Source organism: Oncorhynchus keta, chromosome 24 (genome assembly GCF_023373465.1).
Source record: "Oncorhynchus keta strain PuntledgeMale-10-30-2019 chromosome 24, Oket_V2, whole genome shotgun sequence".
Classification (NCBI taxonomy): Eukaryota; Metazoa; Chordata; class Actinopteri; order Salmoniformes; family Salmonidae; genus Oncorhynchus; species Oncorhynchus keta.
The window spans coordinates 33,238,980-33,257,206 of NC_068444.1; the positions used below are offsets into that span (position 1 = coordinate 33,238,980).

Below are 18,227 nucleotides of genomic sequence, written 5' to 3' on the forward strand. Positions count from 1 at the left end.
TCCCTGTCTTAGGTCAGTTAGGATCACCACTTTATTTAAAAAATGTAAAATGTCAGAATAATAGTAGAGAGAATGATTTATTTCAGCTTTTATTTCTTTCATCACATTCCCAGTTGGTCAGAAGTTTACATACACTCAATTAGTATTTGGTAGCATTGCCTTTAAATAGTTTAACTTGGGTCAAACATTTCGGGTAGCCTTCCACAAGCGTCCCACAATAAGCTGGGTGAATTTTGTCCCATTCCTCCTGACAGAGCTGGTGTAACTGAGTCAGGTTTGTAGGCCTCCTTGCTCACACACGCTTATTCAGTTCTGCCCACAAATGTTCTATAGAATTGAGGTCAGGGCTTTGTGAGGGCCAATCCAATACCTTGACTTTGTTGTCCTTAAGCCATTTTGCCACAACTTTGGAAGTATGCTTGACGTCATTGTCCATTTGGAAAACCCATTTGTGACCAAGCTTTAACTTCCTGACTGATGTCTTGAGATGTTCAATATATCCACATAATTCCACCCCCCCATGATGCCATCTATTTTGTGAAGTGCACCAGTCCCTCCTGCAGCAAAGCAGCCCCACAACATACCAACACTGTCACAACGCTGCCACTGCCGTGTTCTTCGGCTTGCAAGCCTCCCCCTTTTTCATCCAAACATAACGATGGTCATTATGGACAAACAGTTCTTCCTTTCTGAGCGGCCTTTCAGGTTATGTCGATATTGGACTCGTTTTACTGTGGATATAGATACTTTTGTATTTTTGTTACTTACCTGTTTCCTCCAGCATCTTCACAAGGTCCTTTGCTGTTGTTCTGGGATTGATTTGCACTTTTCACACATGTTCATCTCTAGGAGACAGAACGTGTCTCCTTCCTGAGCGGTATGACGGCTGCGTGGTCTCATGGTGTTTATACTTGCGTACTATTGTTTGTACAGATGAACGTGGTACCTTCAGGCATTTGGAAATTGCTCCCAAGGATGAAACAGACTTGATGAGGTCTACAATTATTTTTCTTAGCTGATTTCTTTTGAATGTCAAGCAAAGAGGCACTGAGTTCGAAGATCGGCCTTGAAATACATCCACAGGTACACATCCAATTGACTCAAAAAGAAGCTTCTAAAGCCATGACATAATTTTCCGGAATTTTCCAAGCTGTTTAAAGGCACAGTCAACTTAGTGTATGTAAACTTCTGACCCACTGGAATTGTGATACAGTGAATTACAAGTGAAATAATCTGTCGGTGAACAATTGTTGGAAAAATGACTTGTGTCATGCACAAAGTAGATGTCCTAACAGACTTGTCAAAACTATAGTTTATTAACAAGTAATTTGTGGAGTCGTTGAAAACCTGAGTGTATTTAAAGTTCCGACTTCAATTGTACATACACTACATTACCAAAAATATGTGGACACCTGCTCCTCGAACATCTCATTCCAAAATCATTGGCATTAATATGGAGCACCCTTTTCTGCTATAAGAGCCTCCACTCTTCTGGGGAGGCTTTCCACTAGACGTTGGAACATTACTGCGGGACTTGCTTCCATTCAGCCACAAGAGCATTAACGAGGTTGGGCACTGATGTTGGGCGATTGGACCTGGCTCACATTCAGCGTTCCAATTCATTCCTAAGGTGTTCAATGGGTTTGAGGTCAAGGGCTCTGTGCAGGCTAGTCAAGTTCTTCCACACCGATCTCGACCAACCATTTCTGCATGGACCTCGCTTTGTGCATAGGAACACTGTCATGCTGAAACAGGAAAGGGCCTTCTCCAAGCTGTTGCCACAAAGTTGGAAGCACAGAATTGTCTAGAATGTAATGTTATGCTGTAGAGTTAAGATTTCCCTTCACTGGAACTAAGGGACCTAGCCCAAACCATGAAAAACAGCCTCAGACCATTATTCCTCCTCCGCCAAACGTTACAGTTAGCACTATGTATTGGGGCAGATAGCCTTTTCCTGGCATCCGCCAAACCCAGATTCACCCATTGGACTGCCAGATAGTGAAGCATCGTTCATCACTCCAGCCGACGCCTGGCATTGCGCAGGGTGATCTTGGGCTTGTGTGCGGTTGCTCGGCCATGGAAACCCATTTCAAGAAGCTCCAGACGAACAGTTATTGTGCTGACATTGCTTCCAAAGGCAGTTTGGAACTCGGTAGTGAGTGTTGCATCAGAGGACAAGCGATTTTTACGCGCTACGTGAATCAGCACTCGGCGGTTCCCTTCTGTGAGCTTGTGTGGCTGAGCCGTTGTTGCTCTTAGATGTTTCCACATTACAATAACAGCACTTACAGTTGACCGGGCAGCTCTAGCAAGGCAGACATTTGAAGAACTAACATGTTGGAAATGGTTCCATGTTGAAAGTCACTGAGATCTTCAGTAAGGCCATTCTACTGTCAATGTTTGTCTATGGAGATTGCATGGCGGTGCGCTCGATTCGTCAAGTGCACTATAGGCCGAACCGTTGGGCAATCGGATGACTCCGATGACCGTGTCTGCAGTAACGTAGCAGACATAAAAGAAAGCTATAGCAAAGTTGATACTGTGAGATTTCATAACGTTAAAAACATGATTGGAGAGAGACTGTCAACGAATACAGAAAAGAGATGCTGTTTTTATGAGTGAGTTCAGGTTTATTAAGTTCTTACTCACCACTGTCAACACTTTGTATTCAACACTTTTATAAGCCATAAAAGGTGTGTTCTTCCTATTTCCACTCAGTGCCATAACAAGCACTGTAGCAGGAATAGGGAAGTGTATTGTTTTTGTTGTTGTTATTAGCGACTTTGGTCTTTTTTAATATCGAGGAATAGTTCACTCTGTTCATAGGAGTAACAACATGAATTTGTACATGACTCTAAATAATCCGGTGCGACTCGAGTTTCGCCATCAGCTGGAAGACTGTGTGCCTTTTTGGTCAGTGTCCGTGGGAGGAAAGGGTGAGCGGAGTGAAGTTTGTAATTTCCACTTTAAAATGTCTGACCCCATTTGCTCCAAAAATGTCCATTCATTATAATCCACACAATAACTCACATGTGCTGTTGCTGCAGCATTATTGTCCTGCTGTGAGAAACTTGTCGAATTGAGATCCTACACCTGTATAATGCCAGATACTCTTAGACAATAGGTCGACTGTAACTCTACATTTTGTGAGCTGAGATAATATTTACCCTGCTTGACTACAGGAATGCAGACCTGGCAGTCAGGATGGCTGCCACACCACCCCCCTCCCTCCTCTCCCAGAGCCAGACCTGATACCCCTGTTTTCTTATTAACAATGTACGAAATGTAGAGGTGTAAAGAGAAAGCGAGGGAGAGAACGAGAGTAAGTTAGAGAGAGGAAGTTCAGGGGGAAAACAATCCCACCATAAGCAAAGGAAAGAAGAGAGATGGATGGATGACGAGGGACGGGCAGGAGAGGTTGAAAGTCCCCTCACTCATTTGTTTACTGCAAAGAACAAGGGTGAGTATCCTTCATGCAAAGTAGAAAACTGCCCTCTGTTTAAATAGAGCAGCCTGTGTCACATAGTTGGAAGCAGGGCAACTATTTACACACAGACACACACACACACTCACACACACCATAAAAGGTCACACTCTTACAGTAACTGGGGAGAGGGAGCAGATACATCCTCTATCTATCCACTCCCTCCACCCCTTCTCCCCTCTCTCCCCCTCATCCTGTCCTGACCTTGGAGTGGAGGGAGTTTTCTGGAAGGTCAAGCTGAGTGTTACAGGTTATGTGTGTGTGTGTGTGTGTGTGTGTGTGTGTGTGTGTGTGTGTGTGTGTGTGTGTGTGTGTGTGTGTGTGTGTGTGTGTGTGTGTGTGTGTGTGTGTGTGTGTGTGTGTGTGTGTGTGTGTGTGTGTGTGTGTTTGTGCGTGTGATACTACAGTGTAAATACTATAGTATTCACTGTAGTGTTTTTGCAGAATGTACTGTAGTATACTGTAGTACTTCCAGTAGTGTTTTTGCAGACTGTACAATACTGTAGTATTTACTGTAGTGTTTTTGTGGAATGTACTATAGTATACTGCAGTATTTACTGTAGTGTTTTCACAGACTGTAGTATACTGTAGTATTTATTGTAGCGTTAACTATAATCTCTTTTTTAATTATCTTTCAAAAAGAAGAAGGCCTTCTCTTTCAGGAAACCCACTGGAGAAATAGTAAACACATTTTCCATAACCTGTAGCTAAGTAGAACTGTGGTCTGACCAGAAAGTTCAGAGAAAGTTCAGGGAACACAATATATGGTCTATACTTGGCATGTAGGTTTCTCACTTACGGGTGACACAAATTGCATTATTGGGGGAGGGGATTTGTCTGGATATATCCATTCAAATCAAATTGTATTTGTCACATGCGCCGAATGCGAGTGAAATTCTTACTTTCAAGTCCTTAACCAACAATGCAGTTTTAAGAAAATACCTAAAAAAAAAGTAATAATAATTAAAGAGCCGCAGTAAATAACAATAGCGGGGCTATATACAGGGGGTACCGGTACAGAATCAATGTGGAGGCTATATATACAGGGGGTACCGGTACAGAATCAATGTGGAGGCTATATACAGGGGGTACCGGTACAGAATCAATGTGGAGGCTATATACAGGGGGTACCGGTACAGAATCAATGTGGAGGCTATATACAGGGGTACCGGTACAGAATCAATGTGGAGGCTATATACAGGGGGTACCGGTACAGAATCAATGTGGAGGCTATATACAGGGGGTACCGGTACAGAGTCAATGTGGAGGCTATATACAGGGGGTACCGGTACAGAATCAATGTGGAGGCTATATACAGGGGGTACCGGTACAGAATCAATGTGGAGGCTATATACAGGGGGTACTGGTACAGAATCAATGTGGAGGCTATATACAGGGGGTACAGAATCAATGTGGAGGCTATATACAGGGGGTACTGGTACAGAATCAATGTGGAGGCTATATACAGGGGGTCAAGAATCAATGTGGAGGCTATATACAGGGGGTACCGGTACAGAATCAATGTGGAGGCTATATACAGGGGGTACAGAATCAATGTGGAGGCTATATACAGGGGGTACCGGTACAGAATCAATGTGGAGGCTATATACAGGGGGTACCGGTACAGAGTCAATGTGGAGGCTATATACAGGGGGTACCGGTACAGAATCAATGTGGAGGCTATATACAGGGGGTACCGGTACAGAGTCAACGTGGAGGCTATATACAGGGGGTACCGGTACAGAATCAATGTGGAGGCTATATACAGGGGGTACCGGTACAGAATCAATGTGGAGGCTATATACAGGGGGTACCGGTACAGAATCAATGTGGAGGCTATATACAGGGGGTACCGGTACAGAATCAATGTGGAGGCTATATACAGGGGGTACCGGTACAGAATCAATGTGGGGGGCATGTAGGTCGAGTTATTAAAGTGACTATGCACAGATAATAACAGAGAGTAGCAGCAGCAGTGTAGAAGAGTGTGTGGGGGTGGGGGCAATGCAAATAGTCTGGGTAACCATTTGATTAGATGTTCAGGAGTCTTATGACTTGGGGGTAGAAGCAGTTTAGAAGCCTCTTCGACCTAGACTTGGCGCTCCGGTACCACTCCGGTGCCATGCGATAGCAGAGAGAACAGTCTATAACTAGGGTGGCTGGAAGCTTTGACAATTTTTAGGGCCTTCCTCTGACACGTTTAGGGCCTTCCTCTGACGCCTGATATAGAGGTTCTGGATGCCAGGAAGCTTGGCCCTGGTGATGTACTGGGTCATACACACTACCCTCTGTAGTGCCTTGCAGTCGGAGGCAAAGCAATTGCCATACCAGGCAGTGATGCAACCAGTCAGCATGCTCTCGATGGTGCAGGTGTAAAAATCTTTTGAGGATCTGAGGACCCATGCCAAATCTTTTCAGTCTCCTGGGGGGCAATGGGTTTCTTGTCAGTAACCGAAAGGTTGCTGGGTTGAATCCCTGAGCTGACAAGGTAAAAATCAGTCGTTCTGCTCCTGAGCAAGGCAGTTAACCAACCCACTGTTCCCCGGGTGCCAAAGACATGGATGTCATTTATGGCAGCCACCCGCACCACTCTGATTCAGAGGAGTTGGGTTAAATGTGGAAGACACAGTTCAGTTGACTGCATCCAGTTGTTCAACTGACTAGGTCTCCCCCTTTCCCTTATACTACAGGTTACCACAGAATTCTATAGTAAGTACTGTAGTATCTACCACAGGGAGTGATAAGTACATATCTGTGTGTGTGGGTGTGGGTGTGGGTGTGTGTGTGTGCGTGTGGGTGTGTGTGTGGGGGGGGTGTCAGTGTGTAATAAGTTGTCCAAGAGTGGATTGCATCACTCTTTGTCTGACCTGTTTTTGTGTGTTTGTCAAAAACCACATGCAGACACCCAGTGTTGACCATCATTATGAACTATATATTGTGTTTATTGCACACCACACACACAAAGACAGACACACACAGCTGCAGCAGCAGCGGGGGAACCGTGCATAATGGTAAATTGATAGCTAGGCCATCTGAATCAGACGCACCCATCCTGTTAGTCATCATAATAATCAAACATTAATAAGACCATTAAATCAAATTACTGGCAGCAGAAATATTGATTGGCCTTTGCAAATAGATAGAGCATGATGAAGTGTGTGTGTGTGTGTGAGTGTGTGTAGGGGAGGGGGTAGGGTAGAAGAGAGTCCCCCCTCCCATTCTGATTGAGTGTTCCAATGTTCCAGCTTCCCTGTGAAGTTCTCCTCGGACTCATGGGGAATACTGGCAGGGACACACTCCCTCAGTCCTTTTATCCCCTAGCCGACCCACATGGTGTGCGTGTGTGTGTTCGTGTGTGTGTTCGTGTGTGTGTTCATGTGTGTGGAGCAGGCATCCAGATTCACAGGGTCACTATCGGTCTCTGACCCGGTCGCTCAGCAAACACTATCAAACGCCAATTACACACACACACACACACACACACACACACACACACACACACACACACACACACACACACACACACACACACACACACACACACACACACACACACACACACACACACACACACACACACACACACACACACTGCTGGAAGTTTTAGGAGAGAGTTTCATAGTTTTCGGCTCCCTCCTCTCCTCTCCCCATCCACCCATCCCTCTCCCTCTTCTCTGCTCCCTCGTTATTCAATTTTTTTTCGTTCTCTCCCTCGTTCCCATTCTTTGTCTGGGTTCCTCTGACATGGATTCCTAATCTCTAGACGAGGCTGGGAAAGTTTGGAGAGACAAAACATTGATTTGAGTGTGTGCAAGAGCGTGTGAGTTTGTCCTTCTGTGTGCCTGTGTGAAAAGTTTGGTGTGGCAAAACATTGATCTACACTCATCCAATCCTACAACCACTCTTGACTATTATATCCAATATCATCCCATGAAGGTCGTTCTCAGCCATAAAGGAGCTGAGACTCTGTGGTGGTCTTCTGTAGTTAGACACTCTATGAGGGGGGATAGAGAAAGAGAGAACCAGAGTCTTGCTCAGAACCACACAGAGGGTGATGGTTACTAGCCTGGCTCCACAGCTACACCACAGGAAGAAGACAGAGGGTGATGGTTACTAGCCTGGCTCCACAGCTATACCACCAGAAGAAGACAGAGGGTAATGGTTACTAGCCTGGCTCCACAGCTACACCACAGGAAGAAGACAGAGGGTGATGGTTACTAGCCTGGCTCCACAGCTATACCACCAGAAGAAGACAGAGGGTGATGGTTACTAGCCTGGCTCTACAGCTACACCACAGGAAGAAGACAGAGGGTAATGGTTACTAGCCTGTCTCCACAGCTACACCACAGGTAGAAGACAGAGGGTGATGGCAAATGGCACTTTAGCCCTTGGGCAGAGGTCACCTCTGGTGTCCCACAAGGGGGCGTCGTCTCACCATATCTGTTTCATATCTGTCCACCCGAAAAAGTTGTCTTCAGTAACACTCTGGACACTAGGTATGCAGACGATGTAGGACTGTCCTGAGCCATACCATTAACCAGCATCAAGGAGGCCATTTCCATGGGCTTGGAGGCAAAGCAGCTGGAAGAGTGGGCCACATTCAACAACATGCTCCTGAATGGGAAAAAGTTGGGATATGTTTTTCTAGAGACCATCCACAACCTGCACCACTAATCCTAGGAGGACAGAAAGTACCAAGTGGTAACAACAACTAACAGTCAGTGAGGATGGCCTCAAAACGCCTGACTGTTCTTGCCAGAAATGACCTACCCACTGAAGATCTGGTGACAGTCCATACTACACTGTTCAGACCTTGTCTGGAGTACGGTGGAGTGCTGTTAGTTGGATGCAGTAAAAATCAGCAGGCCCAACTAGACAAGGTGCAGAGGAGGGCCTTGAGGATCATCTCCAGAGGTGGAGCAGTCCAACCACAGCTCCCGTCACTGCAGAGCAGGGGAGAGCAGGCTGCAGTGCACCTGGTGAAGGACATGCCCACTCTTGACCATCCACGGAATAACCTGCTCCCTCCAAAAAGAGGCAACTGCACCACCAGGCTCCTGAGAAACAGCCACGAACTGTCCTGTATAACTGCCCGTACGAACCGCCTGAGAAACGCCACTCTACCCACTGCTATCAGACTGTACAGTCGTGGCCAAAAGTTTTGAGAATGACACAAATATTAATTTCCACAAAGTTTGTGTCTTCAGTGTCTTTAGATATTTTTGACAGATGTTCCTATGGAATACTGAAGTATAATTACAAGCATTTCATAAGTGTCAAAGGCTTTTATTGACAATTACAAAAAGTTGAGAAAAGAGTCAATATTTGCTGTGTTGACCCTTGTTTTTCCAAGACCTCTGCAATCCTCCCTGGCATGCTGTTAATTCACTTCTGGGCCACCTGACTGATGGCAGCCCATTCTTGCATAATCAATTCTTGAAGTTTGTCAGAATTTGTGGGTTTTTGTTTGTGCACCTGCCTCTTGAGGATTGACCACAAGTTCTCAATGGGATTATGTTAGGAAGAGTGATCAGAGGAATTGCAATTAATTGCAAAGTCCCTCTTTGCCATGCAAATGAACTGAATCTCAAAATAACATTTCCACTGCATTTCAGCCCTGCCACAATAGGACCAGCTGACATCATGTCAGTGATTCTCTCGTTAACACTCGTTAACACAGGTGTGAGTGTTGACAAGGCTGGAGATCACTCTGTCATGCTGATTGAGTTCGAATAACAGACTGGAAGCTTCAAAAGGAGGATGGTGCATGGAATCATTGTTTCATGTGTTTCTACACCTGCATTGCTTGCTGTTTGGGGTTTTTGGCTGGGTTTCTGTACAGCACTTTGAGATATCAGCTGATGTACGAAGGGCTATATTAATACATTTGATTTGATTTAGGTCGCATATCTGATGACATAAGGGCCACTATTGTAGACCATGTTGTCAACCATGGCCTTACAATGGCTGAGGCGGGTCGAAGGGTGCAGTCGAATATTGGGAGATCAACCGTGTCCTCAATAGTTTTGAAGAGAGAACAGGTATGTCCACCAATGTACAGTGCACTGTTACTGTATATAAGCAGTATACTGTATACTTCCTACAATGCTTCATATTACAGTAGTCCACTTGAATTTCACAGCATACAGAAATATACAGATACATACTGCACATACTGCACCTTACATGCACCCACCTGTATGTTTCATAGTAAAATGTGTGTGTTCTGGGATATAGCGTATAATGGAGTTGGAATCAAGTGAACCCTCCCCACATGCAGGAGGCGGGGTCGGAATATCATCGGTCACAGAGCTACTGTGGATTTGCCAGGCCAACGGGGAGGAAATATCACCATGTGTGCTGCTATTTCGGAGCATGGTGTCCTAACCCATATCCCCCTTATAGGGCCATACAACACCCAGCATCTACTCAACTTTTTAGAGACTCTCTACAGGGCTCTCATCCCTGATGATGAGAGGGGTCTGTTTAGAGAGGATTTGCCAAAGTATGTGGTCATTTGTGATAATGTGAGTTTCCATCGATCAAACATAAGGCAATGGTTTGTGACCCACCCGAGGATGCTCATAAAATTCCTCCCACCTTATTCACCATTCCTTAAGCAAATTGAGGAGTTATTTTCAGCATGGAGGTGGAAGGTGTACGATCGTCAGCCACACACACAGATGACCCTGCTGGCTGCAATGGATGCAGCATGTGAGGACATCACAGTAGACGCCTGCAGAGGATGGATAAGGCATTCCAAAAGATTCTTTCCACGTTGTATTGGAAGGGAAAATATCCGGTGTGATGTGGATGAGAATATGTGGGCCGACAGACAGGAACGTCTGGATGTGTAGAGACAGCACAACAGTGCTGCGGGCAAAGTTGTGCCTTTGGGGTGGTTTCCTGTGTTTCTTTCTAATTTAGTTTTTTTCCTTTGTGCACCTTGGGTTGTCCAGTCTCTTTCAATCAATAACCCACATACAGTAATAAGTAAATAGTACTGTTGAAATTGATATATGCCATAGAAGTGCAGCCTTGTGCATTTTCAATACAGTAACTGTCATCCAAACTGTAGCCTGAGTTTACATCAGGTAATACTGTCAAAGTACACAGTTACGTTGACAACATGCCTAAACATTTTGACGACCATGTTCGTGAACAATGACTCAATGACTTATCATTCTGATGACACTGACATGATCATTGGCATGAATATTTACTTTTGAGAGATGTACTAAGGATTTTTAGTGACATATCTATTGTATGTTGCAGTTTGTACAAATTGTTCTGAGAAATGCAGTTATTATTTTGCACATGTTAGGGATGATGTGAAAAATGCAGCAAAGCGACTGAGAAAAACTGTAAGGGGTGAAACACTGGCTTAAGGGGTGAAACACTGGCTTAAGGGGTGAAACACTGGGTTAAGGGGTGAAACACTGGCTTAAGGGGTGAAACACTGGCTTAAGGGGTGAAACACTGGCTTTAAGGGGTGAAACACTGGCTTTAAGGGGTGAAACACTGGCTTAAGGGGTGAAACACTGGCTTAAGGGGTGAAACACTGGCTTAAGGGGTGAAACACTGGCTTAAGGGGTGAAACACTGGCTTATGGGGTGAAACACTGGCTTAAGGGGTGAAACACTGGCTTAAGGGGTGAAACACTGGCTTAAGGGGTGAAACACTGGCTTATGGGGTGAAACACTGGCTTATGGGGTGAAACACTGGCTTATGGGGTGAAACACTGGCTTATGGGGTGAAACACTGGCTTATGGGGTGAAACACTGACTTATGGGGTGAAAGACTGGCTTAAGGGGTGAAACACTGGCTTAAGGGGTGAAACACTGGCTTATGGGGTGAAACACTGGCTTAAGGGGTGAAAGACTGGCTTAAGGGGTGAAACACTGGCTTAAGGGGTGAAACACTGGCTTATGGGGTGAAACACTGGCTTAAGGGGTGAAAGACTGGCTTAAGGGGTGAAACACTGGCTTAAGGGGTGAAACACTGGCTTAAGGGGTGAAAGACTGGCTTAAGGGGTGAAACACTGGCTTAAGGGGTGAAACACTGGCTTATGGGGTGAAACACTGGCTTAAGGGGTGAAAGACTGGCTTAAGGGGTGAAACACTGGCTTAAGGGGTGAAACACTGACTTAAGGGGTGAAACACTGGCTTAAGGGGTGAAACACTGGCTTAAGGGGTGAAACACTGACTTAAGGGGTGAAAGCACACTCCAGTGGATCTGGTGTGGTGTGCTTAGCGTCTAACGGGTCTAGGGAGATCCAGAGTGTGTGTTTAAAGGGGATTTCTACAAGATAAAACACTCTCTGTGATCTATTATAGATGGAAGTGGAGGCGAGGGAAGCTGACAGCACCATGTTAAAGCCCAAGACACACACACACACACACACACACACACACACATAATGTATAAATGCCAAGATACAAACACACACATGCACACGCAATCACCTCCTCAAGAATGTGTTTCAACCCATCCACTAATACAAACCTGCTTTAACACCACACGCATATACTCACATCTGTGTGAAATACAGTTACAAATACTGTGTGTGTGTGTGTGTGTGTGTGTGTGTGTGTGTGTGTGTGTGTGTGTGTGTGTGTGTGTGTGTGTGTGTGTGTGTGTGTGTGTGTGTGTGTGTGTGTGTGTGTGTGTGTGTGTGTGTGTGTGTGTGTGTGTGAGCTGGGCGGGAGACCCGGTGGCGTGCTCCCTTCAGGCTATGGCTTGCACACGAGGCATGTGAGAGAGCGAATGAGAGAGGGAGAGGGAAGGAGAGAGGGAAAGACAGGGGGAGATGGAGAGAGGGAGAGAGAGAGAGAGAGAGAGAGAGAGAGAGAGAGAGAGAGAGAGAGAGAGAGAGAGAGAGAGAGAGAGAGAGAGAGAGAGAGAGAGAGAGAGAGAGAGAGAGAGAGAGAGAGAGAGAGAGAGAGAGAGAGAGAGAGAGAGAGAAAGAAAGAAAGAGCAATCTCTTTCAGATGTTTGGGGTCCTTCCTCACCCTTCACACACACACACACAAAATCACACACACAGACACACACGCTCTCCTACACTTTCACATGGTCACAATTACGCTCCTGTAAACAAGGCAGTCCGGAGTTGCATGAAACGCTCAGAGGATTGGGAAGAATGGGAATTCCTCTCCGGCCTCAGGGAAGAAAGTTGAGTAAAGGCTAGAAGCGGTTCAATGCACACAGCTACACACGGTCTGAACCACTGCACTCACAGGGAATAGTCTTCAGACTGCAGTTTGGCTTCTCCAATCCCAACTTTCCCTTGTCCTAGTAACACCTACACACACACAGACACACGAATACAATCCTCCTGAAGATGTACCAAGGAAAACACACACACTCACCTGTTCGTGGTATTCAATCCCCATACTCAGTGTATTAATCAGAATGGCGATCATGATCCCTCTTCCAAAGTACTTGCTGTCGACTATCTTCCTAAAGGTGTCACACACCAGCCTCCAGGCCCGGACCACTCGCCCTGCCGTGGTACCCAGCTTTCGCTGCCCCTTCCTGGGCTGACGGCTGTCCCGACGGTCCCTGCGGTCTCTGTGGTGGAGGTCCTGGGTGAACTCGTAGATACCCTCGCTGTCTGAGTCCCCGGGGTTCTCGTTTCCGTCCGTGCCCTCTGACTCCCCTGCTAGGGCCTTAGCACAGTATGGGCATGACTCTGGGTCAAAGGGGAACGAGGGGTCCAGGGTTCCGATGACACTCAGGTCACGGTTGGATAGCTGGGCTGGAGGGAGGGATGGAGAAGACGATAGGGAGAGAAAACAGATATACAATAGCATCTTGGTTGATATTGTACCTTTTCAAACATGTAACTCAGAAAAATAGATGTTCCCATTTTCTCCCAATTTTCATCGCAGTCACATCGTGACTTTAATTAAAACAAGACAGAAACACCATATCCCTCTCACATGGTTTGCGTGTGTTTTATGGTGTACCTGACGTGGGTGTGTGTGTGTCCACCAGACTCTGTGGTCCCCTCTCCAAGGTTAGTGGTGGTATATTGAGGTTGAGGTTTATATTACTGATGGTACTAGCTGTAACACTGACACTTCTAGACTCCATTAGTGCCCTGGGCTGTAGGGTGGGGTAGTTCTTAGGACCGGGGGCAGCAAAGGGCACTGAGTTCCTCTTCATAGCCCTGGACATGGGGATGGGTGCCAGGGAGAAGGGGCTAGGGGTAGGGGTGAGGGTAGTGGGGGTGGTGGGCTCCAGGTGGCAGTCTGTGTGGCATATGATGCCCAGCGCGGGATTGGCTGGTGACGCCGGGGTCGCCAAGTTCAGGTCAGAGGTCGATGGAGGAGGACCCAACACGAGCCGTCCAGCGCCACCGTTGTTGCTATGTGAACCCGTCTCCACGTCCGCCCCTCCTCCCCTGACCCCCTCCACCCCCCTACCCCCTAGTCCCCCCCTCACACTCCCATTCACTAGATGATAGTGATGATGATGATGATGGTGTTGGTGAGCCAAGTGATGAACGGACATCGACCCTTTTCTGGAGACCACAGAACCCTGTCTGGAAGCCTTCCTCCTCCTTCTCTGGCTCCCCCTCTCTCGCTCCAGGGCAGGGGAGAGGCTGCGATGTTCATCCCAGCACGGCGCATCAAGGCCCGACAGACATGGGCCACCTGCCTGCACCCCTTGCGGATGACATGGACCAGGAGTTTGAGCAGCTCGTCGTAGCAGGAGCCCGGCTCGGAGAAGGAGGCCAGGGTACTAGCGTTGGACAGGAAACGGATACGCTGTTCCTTCATCAGCTGGCTCTCCCTCTGCTTGGTCTCACTGAACTGGGTGGCGATGACGACCAGACACAGGTTGATCATGAAGAAAGAGCCAATCTGGAGAGGGGCAACCAGAAACACACACAGAGTCTATACCCACACACTTTAGGGAGTTTTTCCACCTACATATCCACTGTGAGTTGAACATACAAATAACAGACAGTCTCCCAGGTTAGCTAGCGGCTAGCCTCCCAGCCTCTGAGAAGCAGCTCCCCCCAGCTCTATGAATGTGTGCTTGAGGAGATAATACTCCTGTACTGTATCACCAGGCTGTGTACTGCTGAAGGGAGTTTCAGACTGAACAGATGTTGAGTGGTGTACTGAGGCATGTTGTTTCTGGAAGCAGACGTAAGGGCCTGGGAGGGCATTCAGGAGTCAGGAGTTTACTAAGAGCTTGAATAAGCAGCTATGCCATTGCAATGAATTATGCTACAGACACACACACACACACACACACACACACACACACACACACACACACACACACACACACACACACACACACACACACACACACACACACACACACACACACACACACACAAACTATAGATTAATTCTAATAATTAACTCTCCCCACTTATTTGGTCACTTACGATGATGAGGAGGATGAAGTAGATGAAGTTGTAGAAGGAGTGAGAATCCATCACAAAGTACATGATGTCCACCCAGCCCTCCAGCGTGATCACCTATCAGCGCGAGAAGGAAGGAGAGAAAGAGAAGAGAGAGACAGACACACAGAAAGACATAGATATCACAGAAACAAAGGCTGTAGGTCAGGCATTTAGACTTCAAACCCCTCCCTAGTGCACCATCCACATCACACCAACTACTGAACACTCTCTGAACACTCTCTCTCTCTCTCTCTCTCTCTCTCTCTCTCTCTGTGTGTTTAAGTTTCACCTCAAGAACAGAGCCACTGAGATTGAGTTAACACTGGATCTGCTAAAGCAGTCATTTCGACTGCTTATGATTCTTTTTTAAGTCCTTCCCCTCCCCCCTCTGTCCTTGACTTTTCCAAAATAAGTCTATATAACACACTGTCTGTGTTAGAATCTTAATATGTCAAACACAACTGGAGTTATAACCAGTTTTAGGAGGCCATGTCACTTCCACATGTTGCCCCTCATTCTCCCAACAGTAGGACCTGCTCCACACCTTCTCCCAACAGTAGGACCTGCTCCACACCTCCCAACAGTAGGACCTGCTCCACACCTTCTCCCAACAGTAGGACCTGCTCTACACCTTCTCCCAACAGTAGGACCTGCTCCACACCTTCTCCCAACAGTAGGACCTGCTCCACACCTTCTCCCTACAGTAGGACCTGCTCCACACCTTCTCCCAACAGTAGGACCTGCTCCACGCCTTCTCCCTACAGTAGGACCTGCTCCACACCTTCTCCCAACAGTAGGACCTGCTCCACACCTTCTCCCAACAGTAGGACCTGCTCCACACCTTTTCCCAACAGTAGGACCTGCTCCACACCTTCTCCCAACAGTAGAACCTGCTCCACACCTTCTTCCAACAGTAGGACCTGCTCCACACCTTCTCCCAACAGTAGGACCTAAAATGGAATGTGTCTTACTGTATATCAGTCCACTGAATCCAAGCAGTCTTATCAGTCTACTCTGGCCTAGTTGGAGGAGGCTACACAGTGAGAGCGTGTGCAATTGTTCATGCTGAACTGCTTTCGATATCTGGGAAAACATCCGGGCAGCAGGTGAGCGAATGTCGGAGAATGTGGTGACGAGGATTGTGGAACCTTAAATTGGCAAGGGGAGAAATGTCACCGTGGACAATTCCCTCACTTCACTGTCATTGGCAGTCGAGTTGCTTGCCAAGAAAACAAGTCTGGCCGGCACCGTGATCAAAATGAGTCGGTAGGTCCTTCCTCTGCGCAAAATAAGGCACCTGCACAACGGTGCTGAAGAATGACAAGACGCCAGGGACACAATAAACAGAGAACGGGAGTGTCAATGCTGTGGGTAACTGGAGAAAGGAGTCAGGCGCAGGAGAGCTGAGATGCGTGGACAAGGTATTTAATTCAAGAAAACACCAGTATAAACACAATACTATGGTGCTGGAAAAATACCGGTACCACGAATTAAAACGGGCGTAAATACAAAACCCGGAACAATATACCAGCCGTCAGATACAGCCTTTACAATAAAACAAACACGCACACACACATGGGGGAAACCAGAGGGTTAAATCATGAACATGTAATGGGGGAATTTAAACCAGGTGTGTAAAAAAACAAAGACTAAACAAATGGAAAATAAAAAGTGGATCGGTGATGGCCAGAAGGCCGGTGACGTCGACCGCCGAATGCCGCTCGAACAAGAAGAGGGACCGACTCTGGCGGAAGTCGGGACAGGGAGACTATTACACACTACAACCAAACAAAGGTATGTCAAAGTGTGTCAAGCCGGTGAACTTTACGAGGTTTTATGTCAACTGTTGAATGAAATCCAACGGATGCCATTGCATGAAGACACACACAAGCACGCGCTGAAGATAATTGACTATTTTTGACCGCTGTCACATCAACGCTCATATTCATTATAATGCTTTTTGCTGAGTTCCACTCTTTATCATTTGACCGTGCATCTTGGTGGTTGGAATATATCTACATTTTTTGTGCTATAAAAAGAAGCTGCTACTGTGTTCCAACACAAATGCTTCCTGTTTCACAGTTGTAACAGTCACTCCGTGAATACAATTGATTGAATCCCTGAATATTTTCCATTGCTGTATGAACACAACCAATGATTATCTTTGCGATAGCATACAGTGTATGAGACGTATTAATCACACTGTTGGAATGTTGCAGTCAGAATGACTGCTCATTGGCTCAAAGGGCGGTCCGTCGAGGCCCGGCGGTTCTCATGCTAATCGTGGAAGTCCTCAATCTTTCTGATTCAGGAGTATGTCTGTGAAGTCTGTAACGACACAACTACAACACGGGGACAAATTAAAACTCGAGCGAAGTCCCTGCGATGAATAGGCTGACAAACAAGAGACCGAATGACAGAAATGATATTTAGTGCGCTTCACTCCACTTCCATCGCCATAGCGACCCTCTTAATCTATTCATCCCTATTCCTTAGATGCAGCAGCAGTACAACCAATTATGCTCTCGGTCTCTGTGTCTCATACACCCTAATGCAACCTAACCCTGGGAAGGATACAGCTCAACAGCTACGTCAAAGTCTTAAGGAGGGACCAGTCAAGTGGTCAGTCAACTGTTTGGTGTACTTCAAAACAAAGAAAGAGATACATTTTAAAAAACACTGACGATGCTGCTTTAAAAGGTCTTTTTTAACAAGATACTGTACAGTGTAGCATAAAACCAATTTCCAAAAGATCAGCTGTCTCTAACCCCGGTGCCAACAATTTAAAGTACCACGACACTTTAAACTCGCAGGCTCTGAGTATGAAGCTGATCACTAAGTTAGCATCAGACAGATGAGACAGTGACACCATCTTCCTGAGACACTTCTGAAATACTGCCATCCTGGAACATTAAATTCCTTGGTTTTTATGGGTAAACAGTATTGACTGTGCTTTGCGGAGTGTAAGTGTGCATGTGGCTTCATGTACATACAGTTGAAGTCAGAAGTTGGATACACCTTAGCCAAATACATTTAAACTCAGTTCTTCACAATTCCTGACATCTAATCCTAGTAAAAATTCCCTGTCTTTGATAAGTTAGGATCACCACTTTTTTTTAAGAATGTGAAATGTCAGAATAATAGTAGAGAGAATGATTTATTTCAGCTTTTATTTCTTTCATCACATTCCCAGTTGGTCAGAAGTTTACATACACTCAATTAGTATTTGGTAGCATTGCCTTTAAATTGTTTAACTTGGGTCAAACATTTTGGGTAGCCTTCCACAAGCTTCCCACAGAATGTTGGGTGAATTTT

General features: G+C 46.3%; 1 protein-coding gene across 1 annotated transcript in view; it reads right to left on the bottom strand.

Annotated features, from left to right (window-relative positions):
* cacna1g (calcium channel, voltage-dependent, T type, alpha 1G subunit) overlaps positions 1-18,227 on the bottom strand; it is a 360,095-nt gene that overhangs the window by 145,630 nt on the left and 196,238 nt on the right. The window contains 4 exon segments of the mRNA XM_052478432.1: positions 12,856-13,244; positions 13,456-14,077; positions 14,080-14,355; positions 14,895-14,987. Coding sequence (XP_052334392.1) covers positions 12,856-13,244; positions 13,456-14,077; positions 14,080-14,355; positions 14,895-14,987 — 1,380 coding nt within the window.